General features: G+C 48.3%; 5 protein-coding genes across 5 annotated transcripts; 3 read left to right on the forward strand and 2 right to left on the reverse strand.

Annotated features, from left to right (window-relative positions):
• Window positions 1–572: 572 nt before the first annotated feature.
• Window positions 573–1,895, forward strand: EPUS_08489 (uncharacterized protein; the record flags this gene model as incomplete). Its single annotated transcript, XM_007803294.1, has 1 exon — window positions 573–1,895. The coding sequence occupies one exon, from the start codon at window positions 573–575 to the stop codon at window positions 1,893–1,895; it is 1,323 nt and encodes a 440-aa protein (XP_007801485.1).
• A 767-nt stretch (window positions 1,896–2,662) lies between these two features.
• On the forward strand, window positions 2,663–4,468 carry EPUS_08490 (uncharacterized protein; the record flags this gene model as incomplete). The annotated part of the gene is made up of 2 exons (XM_007803295.1): window positions 2,663–2,767; window positions 2,930–4,468. The coding sequence occupies 2 exons, from the start codon at window positions 2,663–2,665 to the stop codon at window positions 4,466–4,468; spliced, it is 1,644 nt and encodes a 547-aa protein (XP_007801486.1).
• A 1,533-nt stretch (window positions 4,469–6,001) lies between these two features.
• On the reverse strand, window positions 6,002–8,140 carry EPUS_08491 (uncharacterized protein; the record flags this gene model as incomplete). The annotated part of the gene is made up of 1 exon (XM_007803296.1): window positions 6,002–8,140. The coding sequence occupies one exon, from the start codon at window positions 8,138–8,140 to the stop codon at window positions 6,002–6,004; it is 2,139 nt and encodes a 712-aa protein (XP_007801487.1).
• Window positions 8,141–9,226: 1,086 nt separating this feature from the next.
• Window positions 9,227–9,688, forward strand: EPUS_08492 (uncharacterized protein; the record flags this gene model as incomplete). The annotated part of the gene is made up of 2 exons (XM_007803297.1): window positions 9,227–9,404; window positions 9,465–9,688. 2 exons carry the CDS (start codon window positions 9,227–9,229, stop codon window positions 9,686–9,688), a joined length of 402 nt encoding a protein of 133 aa, XP_007801488.1.
• Window positions 9,689–9,857: 169 nt separating this feature from the next.
• On the reverse strand, window positions 9,858–11,060 carry EPUS_08493 (uncharacterized protein; the record flags this gene model as incomplete). The annotated part of the gene is made up of 1 exon (XM_007803298.1): window positions 9,858–11,060. The coding sequence occupies one exon, from the start codon at window positions 11,058–11,060 to the stop codon at window positions 9,858–9,860; it is 1,203 nt and encodes a 400-aa protein (XP_007801489.1).
• Between the last annotated feature and the right edge of the window lie 7,626 nt (window positions 11,061–18,686).

Here is an 18,686-nt window from a genome sequence, read left to right on the forward strand (position 1 = left end):
TGACAATTCAAATCAGATGGAGTTATCGTTACAGACACTGCAGGAAATACGTGGCGTGCGAAGGAGGGCATACTCGATCTAACAAATACGGCAATGAAAGAAAGTGATTACATCACGATACCATATGCCTTCCCTCATCGCAGGGTGCTGGGAGGAGAGGAGAATACGCTGATAGCAATTGCTCGCAACAGCTAGGGCATTACCTGGGGTTAGGCCGCGATCTCCTTGTTGATGTCACAGTTGGCCTAATAATAGCTCTGGTACTCCTCCGACCAGATACCAAGTCTCGAGGCGGCAACAGTATGACAATCGATACAGGCTGCTTGCGACAAAATCGAATCAGAAGCTGTAGTGGACAGTCCTTTGCTTTGACAGAAACTAAAGATGGGAGACTCTGTTGTTCTCGATCCTTGCGGACCTATGGTTACAGGTTGACGGATGTTTGCCTTGGTGATCAACAATGTTATTGTTCCATCGTTACCTTGACACGCCCTCCGCTTAGCTAAGTCACATCGCGGCATTTCCCCCCCAAATCGCAGGCAGAACAACCCAAAACCCCCCTCTGACCCATGATGATCTTCCATTTCCACCCACCACACTTTTGGTCAATTATATCTCCATCCAAACCCCAAACACTCTTCGAGAGATTTTCCACCGTGGCTTCATCCAGCCTCAGCGCTTGGGTCTCGTCCTTATCCTCCTACTTTGACATCTTTGCCTCCAACGTCTTACCCACTCGGGTCCAGAGCCTCATCAACACTCACGTCACACCACTGCTAAAAGTTTCTGCCGCGCAGCCTCCACCTTCCCTTGCTGATCGGATCGCTTTGTTGCTGACCGACCATTCTACCGTCTCCTACACCACGCTTGTCGCGGCTTTACTCGCCCTCATCTACTTCCTCTATTCCATGAGCAGCTACGGTCGGAGTGCTCTCGACACTTGGGGAGGACGCCGATCACCATATACATCTGCCGCCGGAGATCGCTCGATAACAGATTATGATTTCGAGTATCTAGGTCCAGAACACTTTGATCGATCTCGTTCTTACCTTTATGATCATCGCCCCTCTGTTGCCCGTAGTCATGGCTACGACGATGGAGAAGGTCCAGATATTATCTTGTTACGGCATAGGAACACCCAATACGAGTTGAATTTCAAACCCTTTGCCATTAGCGATGGCATACTCCTAGTCGGAGACATCAGAAAATTTGCGGCCGAAGCGCTAGGAGCACCAGATCCATCCCGACTTCGACTGCTCTACAAGGGTAAACAGCTGAAAGACGACAAACGCCCGGCCAAGGAATACGGCCTTAAGCAACAATCCGAGCTCATGGTGGTGGTATCCGAGACACCTCCCAGCAGGCCCAATAGCGGCTCGGAGACAGAAGAGAGCGGATCTGCAGTGTCGCACTCCTCTCGGAGAGGCAAAAATCGAAGCCATAAACTCAAACCCCAACCGTCAAAAGACAATCTGGCACCGCCCGTCACGGACAACCGCCCACCATCGAGAACAGGGTCGAGGAGAGGATCGCGGCCGCCATCACCACCTCTCCGTTCTCCACCGTCACATTCTACCCCTCCGCAATCACCGCCTCTGCAGTCTCCTAAGTGCGACGTTGCCAGGGGAAAAGTCGACCAGCTTGCTTCCACCTTTCACACGCAATGGGTACCTAAATGTGTTCAATTTCTCTTCCGCCCACCTTCCGACCCAAAATTGCGAGATCAAGAGCACAAAAAGCTCACCGAGTCCATTCTTGCCCAGATCGTCTTGAAGGCAGACGACATTGACACAGAGGGCGACGTGCAGGCTCGCATGGACAGAAAGAAACTGGTGGACGAAATCAATGACATGTTCAAGAAATTGGATGCTGCCGCGAAGACTCACGAGGAATGATTGTACGCGTTATGTCGAGGAAAGCATGAAACATCAACTTGGCACACGGCGCTTTCAACGATGTTAGACGGTGGCATATGCATTGCAGGGAGTTGGCAAAGATTGGTTGTAGTTCTTCCCTTGGAAGCGCCGAGCGGTATAAGTTAGATGGCATGCATGTATGGATACTGTCTCGTACATCATTATACAGCTTTACCCTGTCACTTATTTGTGGACCTGTTTTCGCGACCGCGGAGAGAAGAGACGCCAGATTTGAATAGGGAATAATATGGGGTCAGGTTCTGGCTGTCCAATCATGCTTCTCGGTAGATTTCAAACCCAATTTACACGGTACACACACAATCATAGTTCCTTGGTAGACTTGCTGCACAATCCAGAAGAACCTGGTGCCAGATTCTGGATCAGAAGTCGAAGTACCCGGGTACTTACTGCTGAACTATCTCCATCCTTAGGACCCCTCCGCTCCCACCTAAGCGTGATCCCTGCTGTAAACATCCACACGCCGCGGGACAACAAAGGAGCGACATCATCTGGAAGAAATACTTGGGTCTCCCACTACAATTTACCGATTCGACTTATAGCAACAGAGACCTACGCCATTTTTAGGAAACCCGGGATATCGCTGGTTGTCAATGTTCGTACCCACCTGTTATAATCGGTGCGACCCTTCGGCGCTCGTTCAATCAATGGAGAAGTAGCTGGACCAGTTCATACAAATTTGGCCGTACACTGGATAAGGAGCAGTGACCGTTTCATGCTTGTGGGAGATGCTCGAACAGATGGCAACTGTCCATTCAGTCAATCTGAGCGAGGTAAATGGTGTGAAGGAGGAGAAAGGCAGTTTGGGGGGCCCGGATGAGTCGTACCAAGAGGTCAGTGAGAATTCGCACATCTACCGGGTCAAGCGACACAGAGCGTTGTCTGTATTGGGCTCCAGCAGCAGAGAAAGATATGGCCATTCCCCTTGGAAACATCCGCTGATTGCCTCCCCTTCATCGTGCCCTGCTCGACAAGCGTACTGACTCTATGCATAGAATCCCACCAGTTTCTCCCTGCGCAGGCCATCAAAAACCATTACAAGAGCGCCACTATCGAATGGCAATAATGGGGTGTATGTCAACCGGAAATCCGCGCAGAATTCAGATCCAAGCCAGCAACTACCGATGAGCGAATCTGACAGCCTTCTCAACTTGTACACCGACTCTGGCGCCAGTAATCCGATCCTTGCACTACCAAAGGACGAAGACCAAATACCAGAGAATATGTATCGACTAGAAGATCACGACCCAGACATTGAAAAATGGATACACCGGGACAAGCTCGCAAGGATAGAGGACGAGGAATTGCAGGCTGCTGGGTTCCATCTAGCCACACCAAGAGCCACGAGCACGAGAAGACGAGCACAGAGTAGGGATAGACTGGGCGAAGAGACAGCCAGGATAGAACAGGCTGATCACTGGGCTTCGAAACGAGTCGAAAAGCGTCCCAGGGTCTCGTCTATAACAAATGAAAGAGCAGAGTCTCCTGAGAGTCGGGACTGGGATCTACGAACACCAGAAGAAATAGCCGCGACTGATTCTGCCCGATCTACCAAAACTTATGGCTTGCTAACTGTCCGGAAAAGCGGATCGAAGATTCCAATCTTGACATCAAGCCCGCTACCAATCCCATCCGAGAGGATAGACCGAGACACTCCGATACCACGGAAACGCAATTTTAGTGGAAGCATTGAAGACGACGAGAACCTTGGGAGTCCTAGGATAAGGACAAGAGGGATTAGTGTGGGCAGCCAAAACCTGGCTGACGAGACAGATGTCAACAATAGCACACCTACCTCAACAGATGTCACTCGGTCAATCTTGAGCCCAGCAGAGGCAACTCCATCAGCGGTGCCAAACCCCGGCGGAAAAGGTGTGATAACAACCACTCCTAGTCCTCCAAGTGCGACGCGGAAGGGCACGCCTGCTGGGACTCGAAAGACATCGAACACGCACAAGCCTCGCGTGCCATCTAATTCACAAAACGCAGCAACTCTTCAGCATCCTCCCACTCGCTCCACAGATCCAGATCGACCCAGAACCGCTATCAACCGGCCAGAAGGTGAAGCTCCCTGGTTAGCCACAATGTATAAGCCCGACCCTCGACTCCCACAAGATCAGCAAATCATCCCGACACATGCGAAGAAGCAGCAGCAGCAGCAGCAGATCGACAAGAATGGATTTACACATGCTGATCACGACCAAGAAGGTGAGAAACGACCATCGCTCAGTCAGCCTTCGCCGTCGCCACCCACTCCTGGAGTCGAAAAGGGCGGCGATCCTAACGTCTGGCCATTGAAGCCAATAGGAAGGATCAGAAGTTCGAGTACGAGTCGGCCAGGTACAGGTGGGAGCGGTAACGGTGGCTACAGCACCATGCCTAAGGTCATCAGTTCTCCACTCAATTCACCGCCGGTCGGGGCGCTGGGGAGTCCGGGCCCGTCAAGCGTGCCGCAGAGCCTGCGGCGAACTCCTCCGCCTGGTGAGCTGGACAAAAAGAAGGAACGGAGTTGTGGCTGTTGTGTTGTTATGTAACGTTGGCACTGGACATTACCCCCAAAGGGACGGCGTTTTCTTCCTTTTCGCGCTCGTTTTCTCGCATTTTCCCTCTGTACGAATTACATTCTAGCGACCCTTTCTTCCTTCCGCTCGCTGGTCGGCGTAGCTAGCTAGGGAGCTGGCTGCTTTCAGGAGTTTGGGTCAAGAGCAAGCGAGGGTTGGAGTATGTGTAAAAGGTGGCACATTCAACCCCTCTTGAAATACAGGCCGGACAGTTCGCGCAATATCGGCGTTAGCTCCATCCCTGGTGGACTGAAAGACCTTGATTACTACCATTATCACATTAGTGACCTCTTCCAAGGTCTCTTGATGTACCATACTAGTTGCTTTTTGGCTCTGCCTCTCTCGCTCTCGCTCCCAATACTTAATGGCCACAAGTGCCACTGTCCTATCGTACAATCCGCCGACGCCCTGCACGACATTAACTACTATTGAATCAGTAGCATTCACGTCGGATCTGCACATCCATTGAACAAATTCGTTAAATTCATCTCCATTAAGGATTACAGTCCATTCACATCCTACCCAGATCCCATCCCTCCATGCGGTGGTACTAATTCATCCCTTCCATGCATGCATGGTTCTGGGCTTCTCCTCTCCTAGGTCCCTTGGGTTTCCACTGTTTCTTTATTGGGGATAGGATCGTGAAGTTAGAGTTTCATCTTTTGCCCCTACGCGCACACTGTGTGGTCAGTAACATGTCTGATCTGTTGCTAGGGCCAGGCTGAGAGGGGAGGAGTTGTTGGTTGGAATTGATTGCTTAGTTGTTAGGAATTAGCTAGAGGACATACGTAGTAATGCATGAGTAGAGTATTAGGGAAACATTCGTCTTGGCGGACAGTGCATGAAGCGGCCAAGCGTTACTGTGTTTGCTGGTAGTGATGAGGACCATAGAAGATGGCGGCTCAGCCCATAAGTTGATAAATAGATGTCAGCGAAGTGATTTACCAGTTGGACAAATTGTTTGTTGCTCATTGTCGTAGGACTTTGGTTATACCAAAGGACAGCGTCCTTCGGTATACCGTAAACTACTAGTAATAGTAGTCTATGGCTGACAGTTTTCTTCTTTTAGGATAGATCTACGTGGTTCGTTGACTGTATTGGGGGAGGGCTATTTTCGTTGCACTATTCACCGGACGACGCAAACAGAAGGTGGCAGAGCATGACACGGAAGGTTGTAGAAGGTTGACTGACATCTGTTCTATGGGCCCATCCCAATCTGTGTGCTGAAATCGCACGAGTCCAGGCAATGCGTTACATTTTCGCGGGCGCTCATTCGTACATTGATGTTGCCTAGCTCTATCGTAGAAGAGAGGAAAAGACAGACAGGTATTCGTTAGTCGCATCTATGTGCTGGTGAAGACCTGAAATCGTTGCTCTAAGCATCAAGTCGCAGAAATGCAGAACTAAGACGCTGCCGGCAAGGGTTGGACGAACAGCATCATAATAGACGTGAGGAGTCTAGGGATGGTGCAGGCGAGGTAAGAGAAATCGCCGACTTGTTCTCAGTCATACCAGCTCGAGTTCTTCGACTTCGTTGACCAGTGGAAGGGAGTACCAGTCCTCGCTGCAGAAGGCGGTAGTTGCGATTCGCTCCACAGCGCCGTCTTCCAAGCGGTCTATAATCATAGCGATGACCCTGTCGTACCACTCCCCATCATCGCCTTCGATTTTCCACGCTTGTAGTAGTACAGCATCACGATGTATGGAACCATCTTCTTTAAAGATGCCAGAGGAGGTAGGGAAGTCGCGGAGGCTCCCATCACGCTTTCCCAATTTGATCAGTGACTTTAAAACATGCTCACCGTCGATGATATCCTTGCTGAGTGGGTGGAGGATCTTGACTGTCCGTATGAGTTGTTTGTATTTGTCCCTGCTTGAGCTAACCTCAATCAGGAGTGACCTTGTCTCCGAGCTCACACAAAGACATGAAGCCCCACGATTCTTGATTGACGTGGGCAAAGACAAGTGGGCACTTTTTAAACTGTAAGCTCTGTAAGGCAAGTGGCGGTGAGTGTCCACATAACCTGTGAGCAAAGAAACAATGACAGGAATCGGAGTGTGTCGTCTCCGATGTGCCCATTTTCTTGCTCGTTTGGACTCGATGGGTCTAGTCCTATGAATCTCCTCATAACGACGAGCAAAGTCCTGGGCGATATCAGATGAGGGAAGTATTTGCCAACAAGGATATTTTACTGAACAAGTCCAGCCGTCCCAGGACCACGAAGGTAGTCGCTGCCTGCGAACCCATTCCTTTAGACGCGACACAGCGTTGTCGTCCACTGTCCAAAGGAGGGCGTTCAGTAAGTCCCTCGTCGGCATTCCCTCGATGAAAGGCATCCCACTGGAATATTCCAGCTTGCTCATTAGACCAGAAAATGCGAGCAGGACATCCGTATCCTTAGAAAGTGACCTTTCTGTATAACCTCTTACGAGCTCAGCGTATGTCTCAAAGTTCCATGACGTCCTATCGAGCGATAGACGTGACAACGTAGTCGAAGCCGACCTCACATCGGGCCAAAATCTGGGCATCGCATCGATATTAGGAAACTGGGCAGCTCTTGGAGGAGCAAAGGATTCCAGCCCAGTAGTGAACTGACACCGGAACAGTATCTGGTTTTCCGAAAAGAGTAGACAACGCCTCGAAAGAAGCCACTCCTGATAAGTCCAGGCCCTTGTCGACCATGGTCCAAAGAATTCGCCAACAACGCTGGCAGCGCATATGGCTTTCACCGATCGCCCATCGATCATCGCGTCACATGCGGATTTTACCCTTGACAGCGAGCGTATACCGGGAATTTCTGAATAGACATTGGTAGTGGTCGAAGTTACAAGAGTAAGCGATGAGTATTCATAGATTCTATCCATTAATCCGATCTGCTCACTCAGATCGCGGGCGTCCCCTTGGTTGATGCATAGGCAGTCTACCCAAAGATATCGCTCTCCTAAGTGTTCTGTAATCCGGATTGCGTCCCTGACGGTCTGTGGCAGAGAGTCGATTATTATTGTGGATTCCGCCCCAACAAGGCAGTGATTGATATGTTCCATAATCTCATGGCGTTCCGCTCCCCAAACGTAGCTTAAAGCAAGGTATCTGGTATCAGCATCGATGTGAACAATGGTCGAAGTCTTGACGTCGACGCAACGGATAGGAATGTCTCCTTTGTCAGAGAACAGTCGACCTTTAGGGCGACACATGGGGTGATCGTCTTCGCAGGCTCTAATCCAAGCTCTTAACGAGGTCCAATCAATGTTCGACCCATGAGTAGAATCAGGAACACTCAATACAGGGGCCTTCTCGATCAAAGAGTTGCCAGTGAGACAGAACAAGAAGTTATGGGTATTGTAAGCTCCATGAGGTAATTCAGCTGTTGAAAACTCCTCTTCGAAGATACCCTTCGCAGAGTTGGGACTTCCTGTACAACCAGTGATGGCGTGCTCGAGTTCAACCATTGGTCTTCGCCCAGGGTTGCTAGTCCTTGGCCCCCGGTGATCCTCCCCCAGAGAAGAAAATGATGATTGCTTCGGGACCTTCTGGAAGACAACCGCAAGAGAGGTGGCGATTGAACCTTTGTCGCTAACATTTGACAGGTCTGGAGTATACAGAATGATATCCGTTCGGTAAGGCTTCAGCCAGGCCTTTTCCATAGCCTCATCACAATCTTCTTTATCTAGCCAGCTCTTCTTGTGCGAAGCATCGTGAAAAGCAACCACTATGTGACAGATTCTGCATGCACACGCACGCAACTTAATCTCGGCGATTGTTCCGATAAAGACATCGAGCGGCTTGTCACCTGTGTACGAAATCTCGAAATCTTCATATCGAGGGCCTGAAAAAAGTTGCACAATGTTTAACTTCTTGCATTGCTTGCACAAAGTATCTGACGAGGGCCTATTTTCGAGCCGTTCGTCGAGGCTATGAAAATGGGTGATCTCAAGCATCTGAGCACGGAAATGATTCGTTCAGCGTATATAGGTAGAGACTAATTTTCCCAATCCTCCGAATGCCATCCTCTAAGGAGAAGATGTTATAAGGTGAAAGCCTTGCTGGTCTGGAAAGGTTGTGACCGTAATGTTTGCTGTGCCACATCTCATGCAGGTGGATCCTGATATTAGTTGGTGATTGGAGCCCTGAGCTGCTGGAAGCCGGCATCATAAATCTCATCACGCATGATGCCTTTAAAGGGCTGACTCCTGATTGGCTGGATCGATTGAAAGCCTGTCAGTCCAACATCTTGCACAAATGTACTCCGTACTGACATGAGTGATGGAGTGGTGCGAGCCATACTTGCACAGAATATCGAACTTCATCTGATCCAGCAAGTCCAAGCCCCATAGCCTATTTAGGGTCTGGAGAACATGGGATCATGGTTCCTGGCCCGCAGGATCGACAATTCATTGGTTACATTTCTGTATGGAGTACAGCTGGTGATGCGTGAAGAACTCTTCCAGTGTGAATGTTCAAAGACTCGCACGCGATAGGCCGTAGAGTTGGCCGTTTGCCTAATTGGGAAAGGTTGCCTGAAATGGCGCCACCATCCGCCTCGTACAATCCAACAGTTTCAACTTTTCAGTCCGCCGCGTCTCCTCGTCCTGCACATATATTATACATATATCCCATCTCTTCCTTGTATATAGTCTCCTGTTCCCGCCCGTCAAGTGCTCCCAACCGCCAAAATTTCGTCGATCTTCCGTCGCCTTTTTGGCATCTCAGCTCCACGTTCACCTGCTGCCATGGCTGACGCAAAGTCGAAAGCTGATGGTCTCATTCACGACAACGCCGTGATGATATTCTCGAAGACCTGGTGTTCTCACTGTGCACATAGCAAGAAGATCCTGACCGCGAAGCAAAAGGAATACGAGGCCAAGGGTACTCCATTCAGCCTTGATGTATACGAGTTGGATCAAGCATGTAGGTTGCATCCACGTTTTGTGACTCAACTAGCAAAGCTGATTGTATTCCTTGCCATAGCTGATGGCGATGATATCCAAGACTTCCTCAAGGAGAAGACAAGCAAGAGAACGGTCCCTCGTATCTTCGTTGCAGAGAAAGAATTGGGCGGGAGAGATAATCTGGATGAGGTGGTGGCCACCAAGGGACCGAAAGGCTTTGACGAGTATTGGCTGAAGAACGCTGTACATTACACTGCCACAGGGACCACCTTACCCGGATTTTTGTCAGAGTCGGAAGCTTGAAAAAAAGACACAAGAGATGGGAAAACTAGTTGGTAGAAACAGGAAAGATGGATGGGAGAACATATGTTTGATACATTTCATGGAATTCATAGCCGATACGTACTGTACATGTATCATTTGGTTTGAATGGAAGACAAGACGATGCTGATCGTCCTTTCAACTATTTCTCCTACACCACCTGCTGTGCGACCGTTCCCACAGGTCTTTCCACGAAGTCCATAACGCCATCGACTACACTCCTGCGTGCTCCTTCACTGCTCACGTTCTTGCCGGCTAAATAACCCAGCCAAATCAATCGGCTGATCCTTTCATCGTTGACTACTCCCAACCTCAAGCTGCCTTGTTTCTCCTCGATCCATGCAGCCATCTTCCCTTGAGCGTCCCTTGTCAGCATCAACGTTCCCCCTTTAGGCAAAGACTTTCTTGCTCCAGAGCCCCAAATAGCCTTAAAGTCGTTGACACTGGCACCAAATGTTTCGTCATTGAATGATTGGTCACCTGCAGCAGTCCGGGCTTGTGTCCTTCCTGTGATTCCTCTCACCCATCCGTCCCGCAGATGCATGAAATCGGTGTTCCTTGTAGGTACGATCCGGAAAGCGGTTCTGATGCCTCCATCTTTAAGTATCTCATCCCACACCTCTTCGCCCTTTACTGGATCCATTAAAAGCTCCTTCAGCTTCTGCCGCTCGCCAGGTACCAATGTTGTAGCCACTGGATCCATCTTCCTCACCAATCGTTCCTGCAGTGTGGCAATATCTGGAACTGCTATGTAGAGACCTACTACATACACTTGAATGCCGAGGAAAGATACCGTACGTATGCCCAATCCAACGAGCTGGTACTCCTGTTTTCCCTTGTCTACAACGGATGCATTCGCTGGCGCATCGAGCGATGAAAGATGTATTGTCTTTGGAAATGTAGGGACTGTAGATGTGCCGGTGGCTACTTGCTCCGCCTTGTCCTGCAAGGAAGTATCAGGGACTATCGAGGCAGGCCCATCAAGCTGAGTTTCACTGGGTGTCTGCCTTTTCTTGTTCTTTGATGGCTCTGGAATGGCACCTGACTTGATTATGCCAAATATGCACACCGCGCAAACGATGATGCCAAAACCTGCGATCTTGCTTCTCCGTATCAGTCGAGCACGCTCTGAAGATGGTGAAGGGTCGGTTCTGATTCGATGCTTCCGGGAAAGAAATTCGTTGGAGCCATAGGTAGATATGAAAGGTCCATTGCGTCGTGGATGAGTTGTGGAGAATCTGGCACGAGACGTTTGTAGCGGACAGGACCCTGTGGTCAGGACATTTCGTGCGCTTAAAATAGGGGTCTGGCTGACTCGGAGAGCACGGGGCGTCTGAGATGGTACGCACTTCATGCTGGATAGGGGTGATCCTCACATTCGAGATGATGCAGACAGAGACTTGGGGAGGTGAAAGAGGAGCTGGCCCAAGCTTCGCCAGCATTGCTTGGCAAGGCTGAACGTATTCACCACTCCAAGTTGGCCATTACCATTTTAGGAAGTTACTCGGGAAATAATGCTACAGTCTTGATCCCAGTAGATACTTTCTATATTTCTCATCGTGGATGGTGCTTCTGAGCAAACGACTGTCCCGTCATGCTGGTATTCTTCATCCAGAAACGTGAGCATCGCTGATCAAAATCCTAAGAGGGTTAGTGATGAAAAACTGGCCAACGAGGAAGCAGTCAGGACAATTAACAGCACCCATTTTCGGAGCGCTAGATCTGCCCGTTCGATGCAAGACAGTGTATTCATCAAATCAGATAAATCAAACATACTAGCAGCCCTCATCTGACTTGCTTATCTAATCCTAGAGATTGGCTCGGTCTGATTTGACTCGTTCGCCAGATGAAGTCAAACATTAGTAAAACATAAAAGAACCATTGATGATTTTTGTCTTACAAGAGGAGTCCGCCAAGACCTTTATTCCTTCGTCTCTTTCAGTCAAGACTTCAAGTTGCATTGGCGGATTTAGTTTAGTTGCTACTTACGCATTTGTTTTGGGTTATTTGACTCAACCTTAATTGATTCAAACGGACGCACTGATGTAAGATCCATGGACAAACATGCCCAAGAAATGAAGAATGTTGAATGGTAGATAAAATGCATGACTGGACAGACGACACCTGTATCCAATCGCATGCTAATTCTTTCTCGATACATGAAACGTGTTTTGAGATACTACTCCAATGTCGCAGGTATAGAGGTGTCAACATCAGCGACCAGGGGAAAGAATTTGACCAACTTATCAACGATCTGGGTTCCACCCTAAAGGCATATGGTAGGAGAAATTAATGGGGCAGGTGTAGGGTTGATACACCCTGGTATGGTCGAGACGATTTGACGTCGTCCTTCAAAGACCAGAGCCAATGGTTCGATTTCGGATTGGCGGGAAATGGGTAGTGGATGAGGAAAACAGATTGGTCCAGATCCGGAAACCACAATAACGCTGAAATCGATCCACAAATTCCAGCCAGACCAAGTCACTGAATTTGTCCCCCAAACGAAATTTGCATGACCACAACGTGGACCCTTCTGCTAAACTTCCAGAAGAGTTGCGCACAGAGATATTGACTTTGCTTCCAAGCGAAGACACAGCTGCGTCACGTCTAGCATCGCGTGCTATGAGCGAGGTACATTTATCTGCCAGGTATTGGGTATTCAAGACCAAACGCCCCAGAAATGCAGATGAGGCTCCCGAAGAATGTGAGCGCGATCGGATCCGAGAAGAAGGACAAGAAGGGCCTCGTGTTTTCAATATATGGCGCTCCGAACTTTCGCGCACCCGCATTGCTATGATGGCCCATGAGGTCCTATGGTACGTCAGTATTTGTGGCAGAGAAGTCGGAGTGGATGAGCCACGTTGGCTTTGGATAATTCGACCAAAGCTTCACCAAAGGCTCACTCAGCCTTGCAGTCCAGGAAAATCTCACTGTCACCGAAATGGGTTTCGGCAGTCCACTTCGACGACAACAAGACACCTTTCTCCACTTTCAAGAAATTGACAATGTTCTTTCATACCCCTCGAAGGTATTTTCATTATCCAGGGCATGAACTCGGTAACATCGAGCATGATCGATACCTCACATGTATCAGATTTGAGAATGGACAGTGAAAAGACCTTGGTCATTGTCATGGTCAAGACATCATGCATAACGAACTCCCAGATGCTAAAGGCTTCAGGATTTTGACTCTCTGCGTTGACACAAACAACAGGTGTCAGCGTGCAGTCTTTGTGCTCGACTGATGGCAATTTGCTAATCAAACGCTGGATATCCATCGAATCAAACTAAGCAAATCGAGGCCCTGGCTTGCTTTGCTTGTTTAATCCAAACTCGTGATTTGCTTTGTTGGGCTGATTTGTCAAATCGAGTCAAATCTCAGTAAGCAATATATTTCTAGAGTTTTACTTATATTAAATAGGTAGGAGAAACGGCTCTGTTCTCTCTCAAAAAGGCGCAGGGTGCGCAGAAACAAGTACGAATTGCTGGGAAATTAGCTGCGAAATTACGGCGAAAATGACCAGTCAAAAGCAGGCAAAATGCAAAGGTACTGACTACTAATAACATGTAGAAATAGCGTCTGACAACTTCTTGAATTCTCGTCCAGATCGAGTGTCCGCCAAGACCATTGTATTCCATCGAAAATATAAGAGACTTTTCTGTCAAGACTTTTAGTTTGACTAATTTGTCAGGTCCACGGAGGCCGATTTGCTTTGACGAAAGCACCGATTTGATTTGATGGACACCCTGATCAAACATGAAATATTGGTCCAGATCTACCAGACCATTTCGTGTTCGCTTTGAAGAGATAAAATTCGTGGAATTACAAGTGATAGAGGCGGGCCTGACAAGGGAGTGTAGAATGGGTAGAATTTGATATATTCGTCCCAGATCTAAATTCGATCACCATTTTTCAGAGGAAACGTCACCGATTATATTGATGGCTGGCTCATCAGTCGGGTGATCGTCGGAAATCACGAAAGGGCAACATGAGGGAGAACACGGGAGAAAAGAAGTACGAAGGCAGATAGTGCGAGTACGTGTTGTCCATATGAATTTGCAAGGATGTCCGAGTTGTCTACCATACGGTGTTGGTGATGCCACCATATATTCTAGGCTCTGATCTGAAACCCGCACAAGCTGCACGTGTAACTCGAATGGCTTGGTTTAGTCGTCGTGACCGGAGTTGTTGATAAGTTATCATGTTCCAAGATAGGACAGTGATCTCTGCTTAATGATGGCTTTGGAGAAACTCTACTGTGTGATCATATATTGGAAATTATTCAAACACATTCATTTATAGTAAGTGCTTCACCGCACAGGTCCTCATTGCTCTACATGGCCTCGACACTAGTCCAGGGATGGAGATCTCCCACTTTCGTAATAGCAAAGTGTTGGACCAAAATGACCGCGGTCCTCAGAAGATCGTAAACTAGCTTTTGTCTGACAGAAAGGTACTTCTTCGTTTCGTTTCTGGGAACCCTCTACATCTCACACATTGTCCCTAACACTCAAGCTTATATACATCAAATTTTTCAAGGGACACTCGCGTTTCGGGTGGTGGGCCGCAGTCTCTCAGTGGTCCAAAATACCTTAAACCGAGAGAAAGTGATTTCATTGTCATCTCAACGGGAGACTATCGTCCGCCAAGCACATAAATTTCCACAATGTTTGCATTACTCCGTACTCTGCGTCAGGGTGCCGGGGGTGCTCCGACCGCATCGGGTCAGGCGCCGCCCGTGACCGCTTGCCGCTTTTATCTTTCGGCGGTTGCCGCGTCGCTCGTCTATATATTGGTCACCGCCCCCCCGACCACGATAGCGTTGATGTCTGCATGCGACCTTCAGTGACCATCACGCCGCTTTGTCCGTCCATCTCGAAACCGTGTCAGCTGGCGGCTGCGCCCCCGGGGCTGGCATTCCTAGCCGCCCCGCGGGCTGACACCAGCTCCATGTCGGCCAGAGTTCTACCCTCGCGATTCGCCGATATCAACCGATGATGCTGACGACTACTACGTACGTCGACAATCTTATCTAGCGCCCCGGGCCAGGCGTCTCCGGTCCCTCGTGGAGGTACCTGGTTCGACACCATTGCCACCCTCACCACCGCCCACTTCTCGCTAACACGAGCGGCGCACTATTTGTCCCCGAGACCACCTCGCCAATCAGAAAAATACCGCAGCCGTTGACAATGCAGTGGCACCACTCCTTCATCCCTCGCATAGGGGCTCTGGCCAACTGACATCACGACGAAGCCTAACAGGAAGGGCCTCTGAACCATCTTGAACGTGGTGTTCAGCTGGTCTTCGCGCCACGCAAAAGTTACGAGAGGATACACTGCCTATTTGAAACCATGGCATGGCCGTGGGAAGACCGCGCAGCTCATTTCATTCGTTGCTTCCTGGGCCGGTCGATCCAACCGTTGGCCTGGTTATCGAGGCGGTTCATGCAATGGCGCCCCTATCAGCATCCTACCGAGGGTATCTCACCTCCCCATGGATTCCTCGACCAACACCTCCCTTTGCCTGAGGCACCGGCAACACTATAGCAGGATCCTGTGTAGTGGCCTCTCCCTCTCCCTTTCGATGATCGTGACATGTCGATCCTTGGAGACCCTGTATCGGCTGACATAACGCCGCGACAGGGTGAAAATGCCGCAGTGCTGGCCAGTTCACTCGATAGCAGCGCAGCAGCGATCAAGAAGGCCCAGAACGTGTCCAATAAGACACAATACAGGTGCATGATAGAGCCAGTAGGTGAAATGCTTCGCTAGGGCTGTATCGAGATCTACTTCACTACCTCGATGTCATCATCTTGAACAGCAGCCCCTAACTCGGACAGTTTGGTCTGTTGGGAGGTTTATGCAGGATAAGCCCTTGCAATCACACTTCCGCCATCCAATCACTTTCATAGAACCTCCTCGATACCCCTTACATCGTGTTTGCCTCCCATTACCATGACTTTTGTGATCACTCCTCCAGGGCTGAGTGAAAAGACTGTCCGTAGGTCTCAGCAAGCCAAACAAGACGGCGGCAGGTCAAAGACTATTATGACCAGAGTGATTGGTTCCTCCCCTTTCGATGAGATTTTGCTGGTGGCGTTCCGCACAGGTAAAAGTTCGTTTTGGTCCCTGGCCGCGTTCCAATTTCCAACGCAGGACCAGTCAGGCAGTCCTCCAAAGCACACTCCAAGGCACAAAGCTGGTGAGCATGACTGCCAACGTCATCACTTGAGGCTTTGCTCGATCTGACCACTTAAGTTGTACGGAGTCGTGCCCCAAAAGTACTTCATATCCGGCTAATATTAGCGTATCACTAGTAAGGTTTAGACTCTACCTAGCGCCCATAATAATTTGTATGGCAAGCTGGTTGATCTTAAACAGCATAACAGAATAACGCAGTGGTCAACGCAGTGGCCAACGCAGTGGCAATACAGCTCTTGAAGCCTTATTTCAAGAGATAGAATGGCCTCTGAAGACCCTATTCTACGTGAGTATGGCCTCCTTAATGAGTTATTCGAGCTTACGCGTACATAGGCCGTCGAAATACTACTCTTCGTACACCTCGTCCTCCTCCTTTTCCTCCTCCTCCTCCTCCTCCTCCTTATCCTCCTATTCGACCTCGTTCACAGGATGCTGTTGGTCGTGCTCATCGTCATACAATCGTACAACGAGTTCAATGCCTTACATTATTAGCGGAGGGATTCTCATGGCGTGATATTGAGAAGAAGACTGGGGTCAAACAATCTGCACAATCTTATCTCAAAAAAAGAGCTTATGAGCGTGGTTTTCGTCCTGAACAAGATCCTCGAATTCTTGATTGTTACGTACAAGATGGACCGCGTTCTGGTAGGCCTAAGGAGATTACTTTGCCAACTGAACAACAACTGCTTGAGAGCGTTAAATTAGATCGATCAGGTCGAGAGAAATCAAGTGAAGTTCTTGCTTATGAGTGTGGCATTAGTCGTTCAAGTGCTTTACGAATTCTACATAAATATGGCCTCTGTTGAGAAGTGCATTCGGGACCCATTCGAGGACCATGCACAGAGCATGCGCAGGCTGTACACAGGGCATGCGCATGGCACGCCAAGGTCATGTGATATATCACATGTTCCAAAACAAAAAACTGGCGCAACTTAGAGAATAGAGTTGAGAGAGACATGGAGGGCAAGATTATCTCTCGAAGAACCAAGGACCTCACCGCTGTCAATCAATCAGACTGTCCTTGGGAAGTCCGTATTTCCTGGCGGAATGTTAGTAAGCGCAATTCAGGAGTCAAGCGCTTTGTTCTCGCTATCAAGTCTCTTGATCATAAAGGTCATCCGCTTGTGGATGATCCTTTAATGTTTCCTATTAATATGCGGTCTCTTTCTAAGTTTCAGACATTAGCAGCCGTTGCTACTTGTCATCGACAAGCTATTATGACATATCAAACCAGTCGTCGAGTAATTGAAGCAGCGAAGAATATGGTATCAATTTGACGGCTAATTAGTATTATAATACTGTAAGGAATATGAGAGGAGACAAGGCAGCTCCTGAAACCATTAATAGACTACTTATAGCGCTTTATGACGCCGAATTTGTGTATCAAACTCGCGTTAATATTGAAGAGGATAGCTTTGGCTGTGAGACTAGAAGGAAACTCGTCCAAATCTGGTTTACTCATCCTATTCTTTTGGGGGCAACAAAGCGCTTTGTTGCTGATTAGCTCTGTGTGATTGATGGCACTTTTAGTACCAACAATTTGCGTATGCCAATCCTTATCGCTGTGGGTGTATTGAGTTCGGGAAAGACCTTTCCTATCGTCTTTTCCTTCTGTTCTTCTGAATCCGAGGAGTCATATTCTTTCTTTTGGGAGAGTCTTAAAGCGTACTGTTTTCAAAAGGAGGATGAAGAAGCAGCTATGCCTCCTCACGTGGTTCTCGGAGATCAAGCTGGTGGCATTCTTGCTTCCGTCTCAAAGACATTTCCTAATGCTATAGTTCAAACTTGCGATTGGCATGCTGTTGAAGCTATGTTGACCAAATTTCGACGATCTGGCAGATATAGTAAGAAGGATATCGATGGATATTTTGATGAAGAAAAGAAGATTAAATATATCGGTCTCAAGAGCGGGCCTGGACCTATATCAAATCTATAACGAAGGAGGAGCTCATAGATAATCGACAAGCTCTATTGAATGAGCTTAATCCTGCTGAATATAAGTATATCAAGAAAACATAAGGGCCGAAGGAGAATCAAGTGGTTCATTTATATACTCATCAATACCCAAATCTAGGCTCCACAAGCAGAGTCAACGAGGAGAGTCCTATCACCATGTTATACGTGAGGTCACTAATGCACAACTCCCGCTAGAGGACTCCGCTAAAAGACTCTGTTCAAAGGTTAAATCTATCCTCAGAGATTTAGTAGTGGATGAACAAGATTATCTTCGGAAATACCCACGCTTAGCGCAGGCCTATGCCTTCACAGATTTGAGATATAATATCTCAAATTTTGCTTTGAATCTATTACAACAGAAATGACATACTCTAAATTAAGCGACAGCTATATTACAAGTATCATCAAATAGCTATCAATACGAGATTCTTCTCCGATTTGGTATTGCTTATAAGCATTACCTTTCGAAAGCTTTTTGTACCGGCAAACCTCTTCCTCGTTCTCTTATTCATCCGCGCTAATGGATACACGGCTCTACTATCAATTTCACAAATTGGCAGCCAAAATACGCGGAGGAGATAGAAACGCCACCCCCTTATGATGTCTCTTCAAGACAGCAGGAACGATAAGAGGAGAAAATAGCAAGAATTTGGCAGCTACTTAGAAATAAAGAAAAAGACCGATTTAGTATTCAAACTAAGCAACTTTATCAACAGACTACGCAGCAAGCTGTTGAGATTGGTGAACAGCATTTACAGCGACAACAACTATCTATTAACCAACCAGATCCTATCTTACAACGTGATGATATTCGACAGAAAAG

The sequence above is a fragment of the Endocarpon pusillum genome (assembly GCF_000464535.1).
Source record: "Endocarpon pusillum Z07020 unplaced genomic scaffold scaffold2153, whole genome shotgun sequence".
NCBI classification, from domain to species: Eukaryota; Fungi; Ascomycota; class Eurotiomycetes; order Verrucariales; family Verrucariaceae; genus Endocarpon; species Endocarpon pusillum.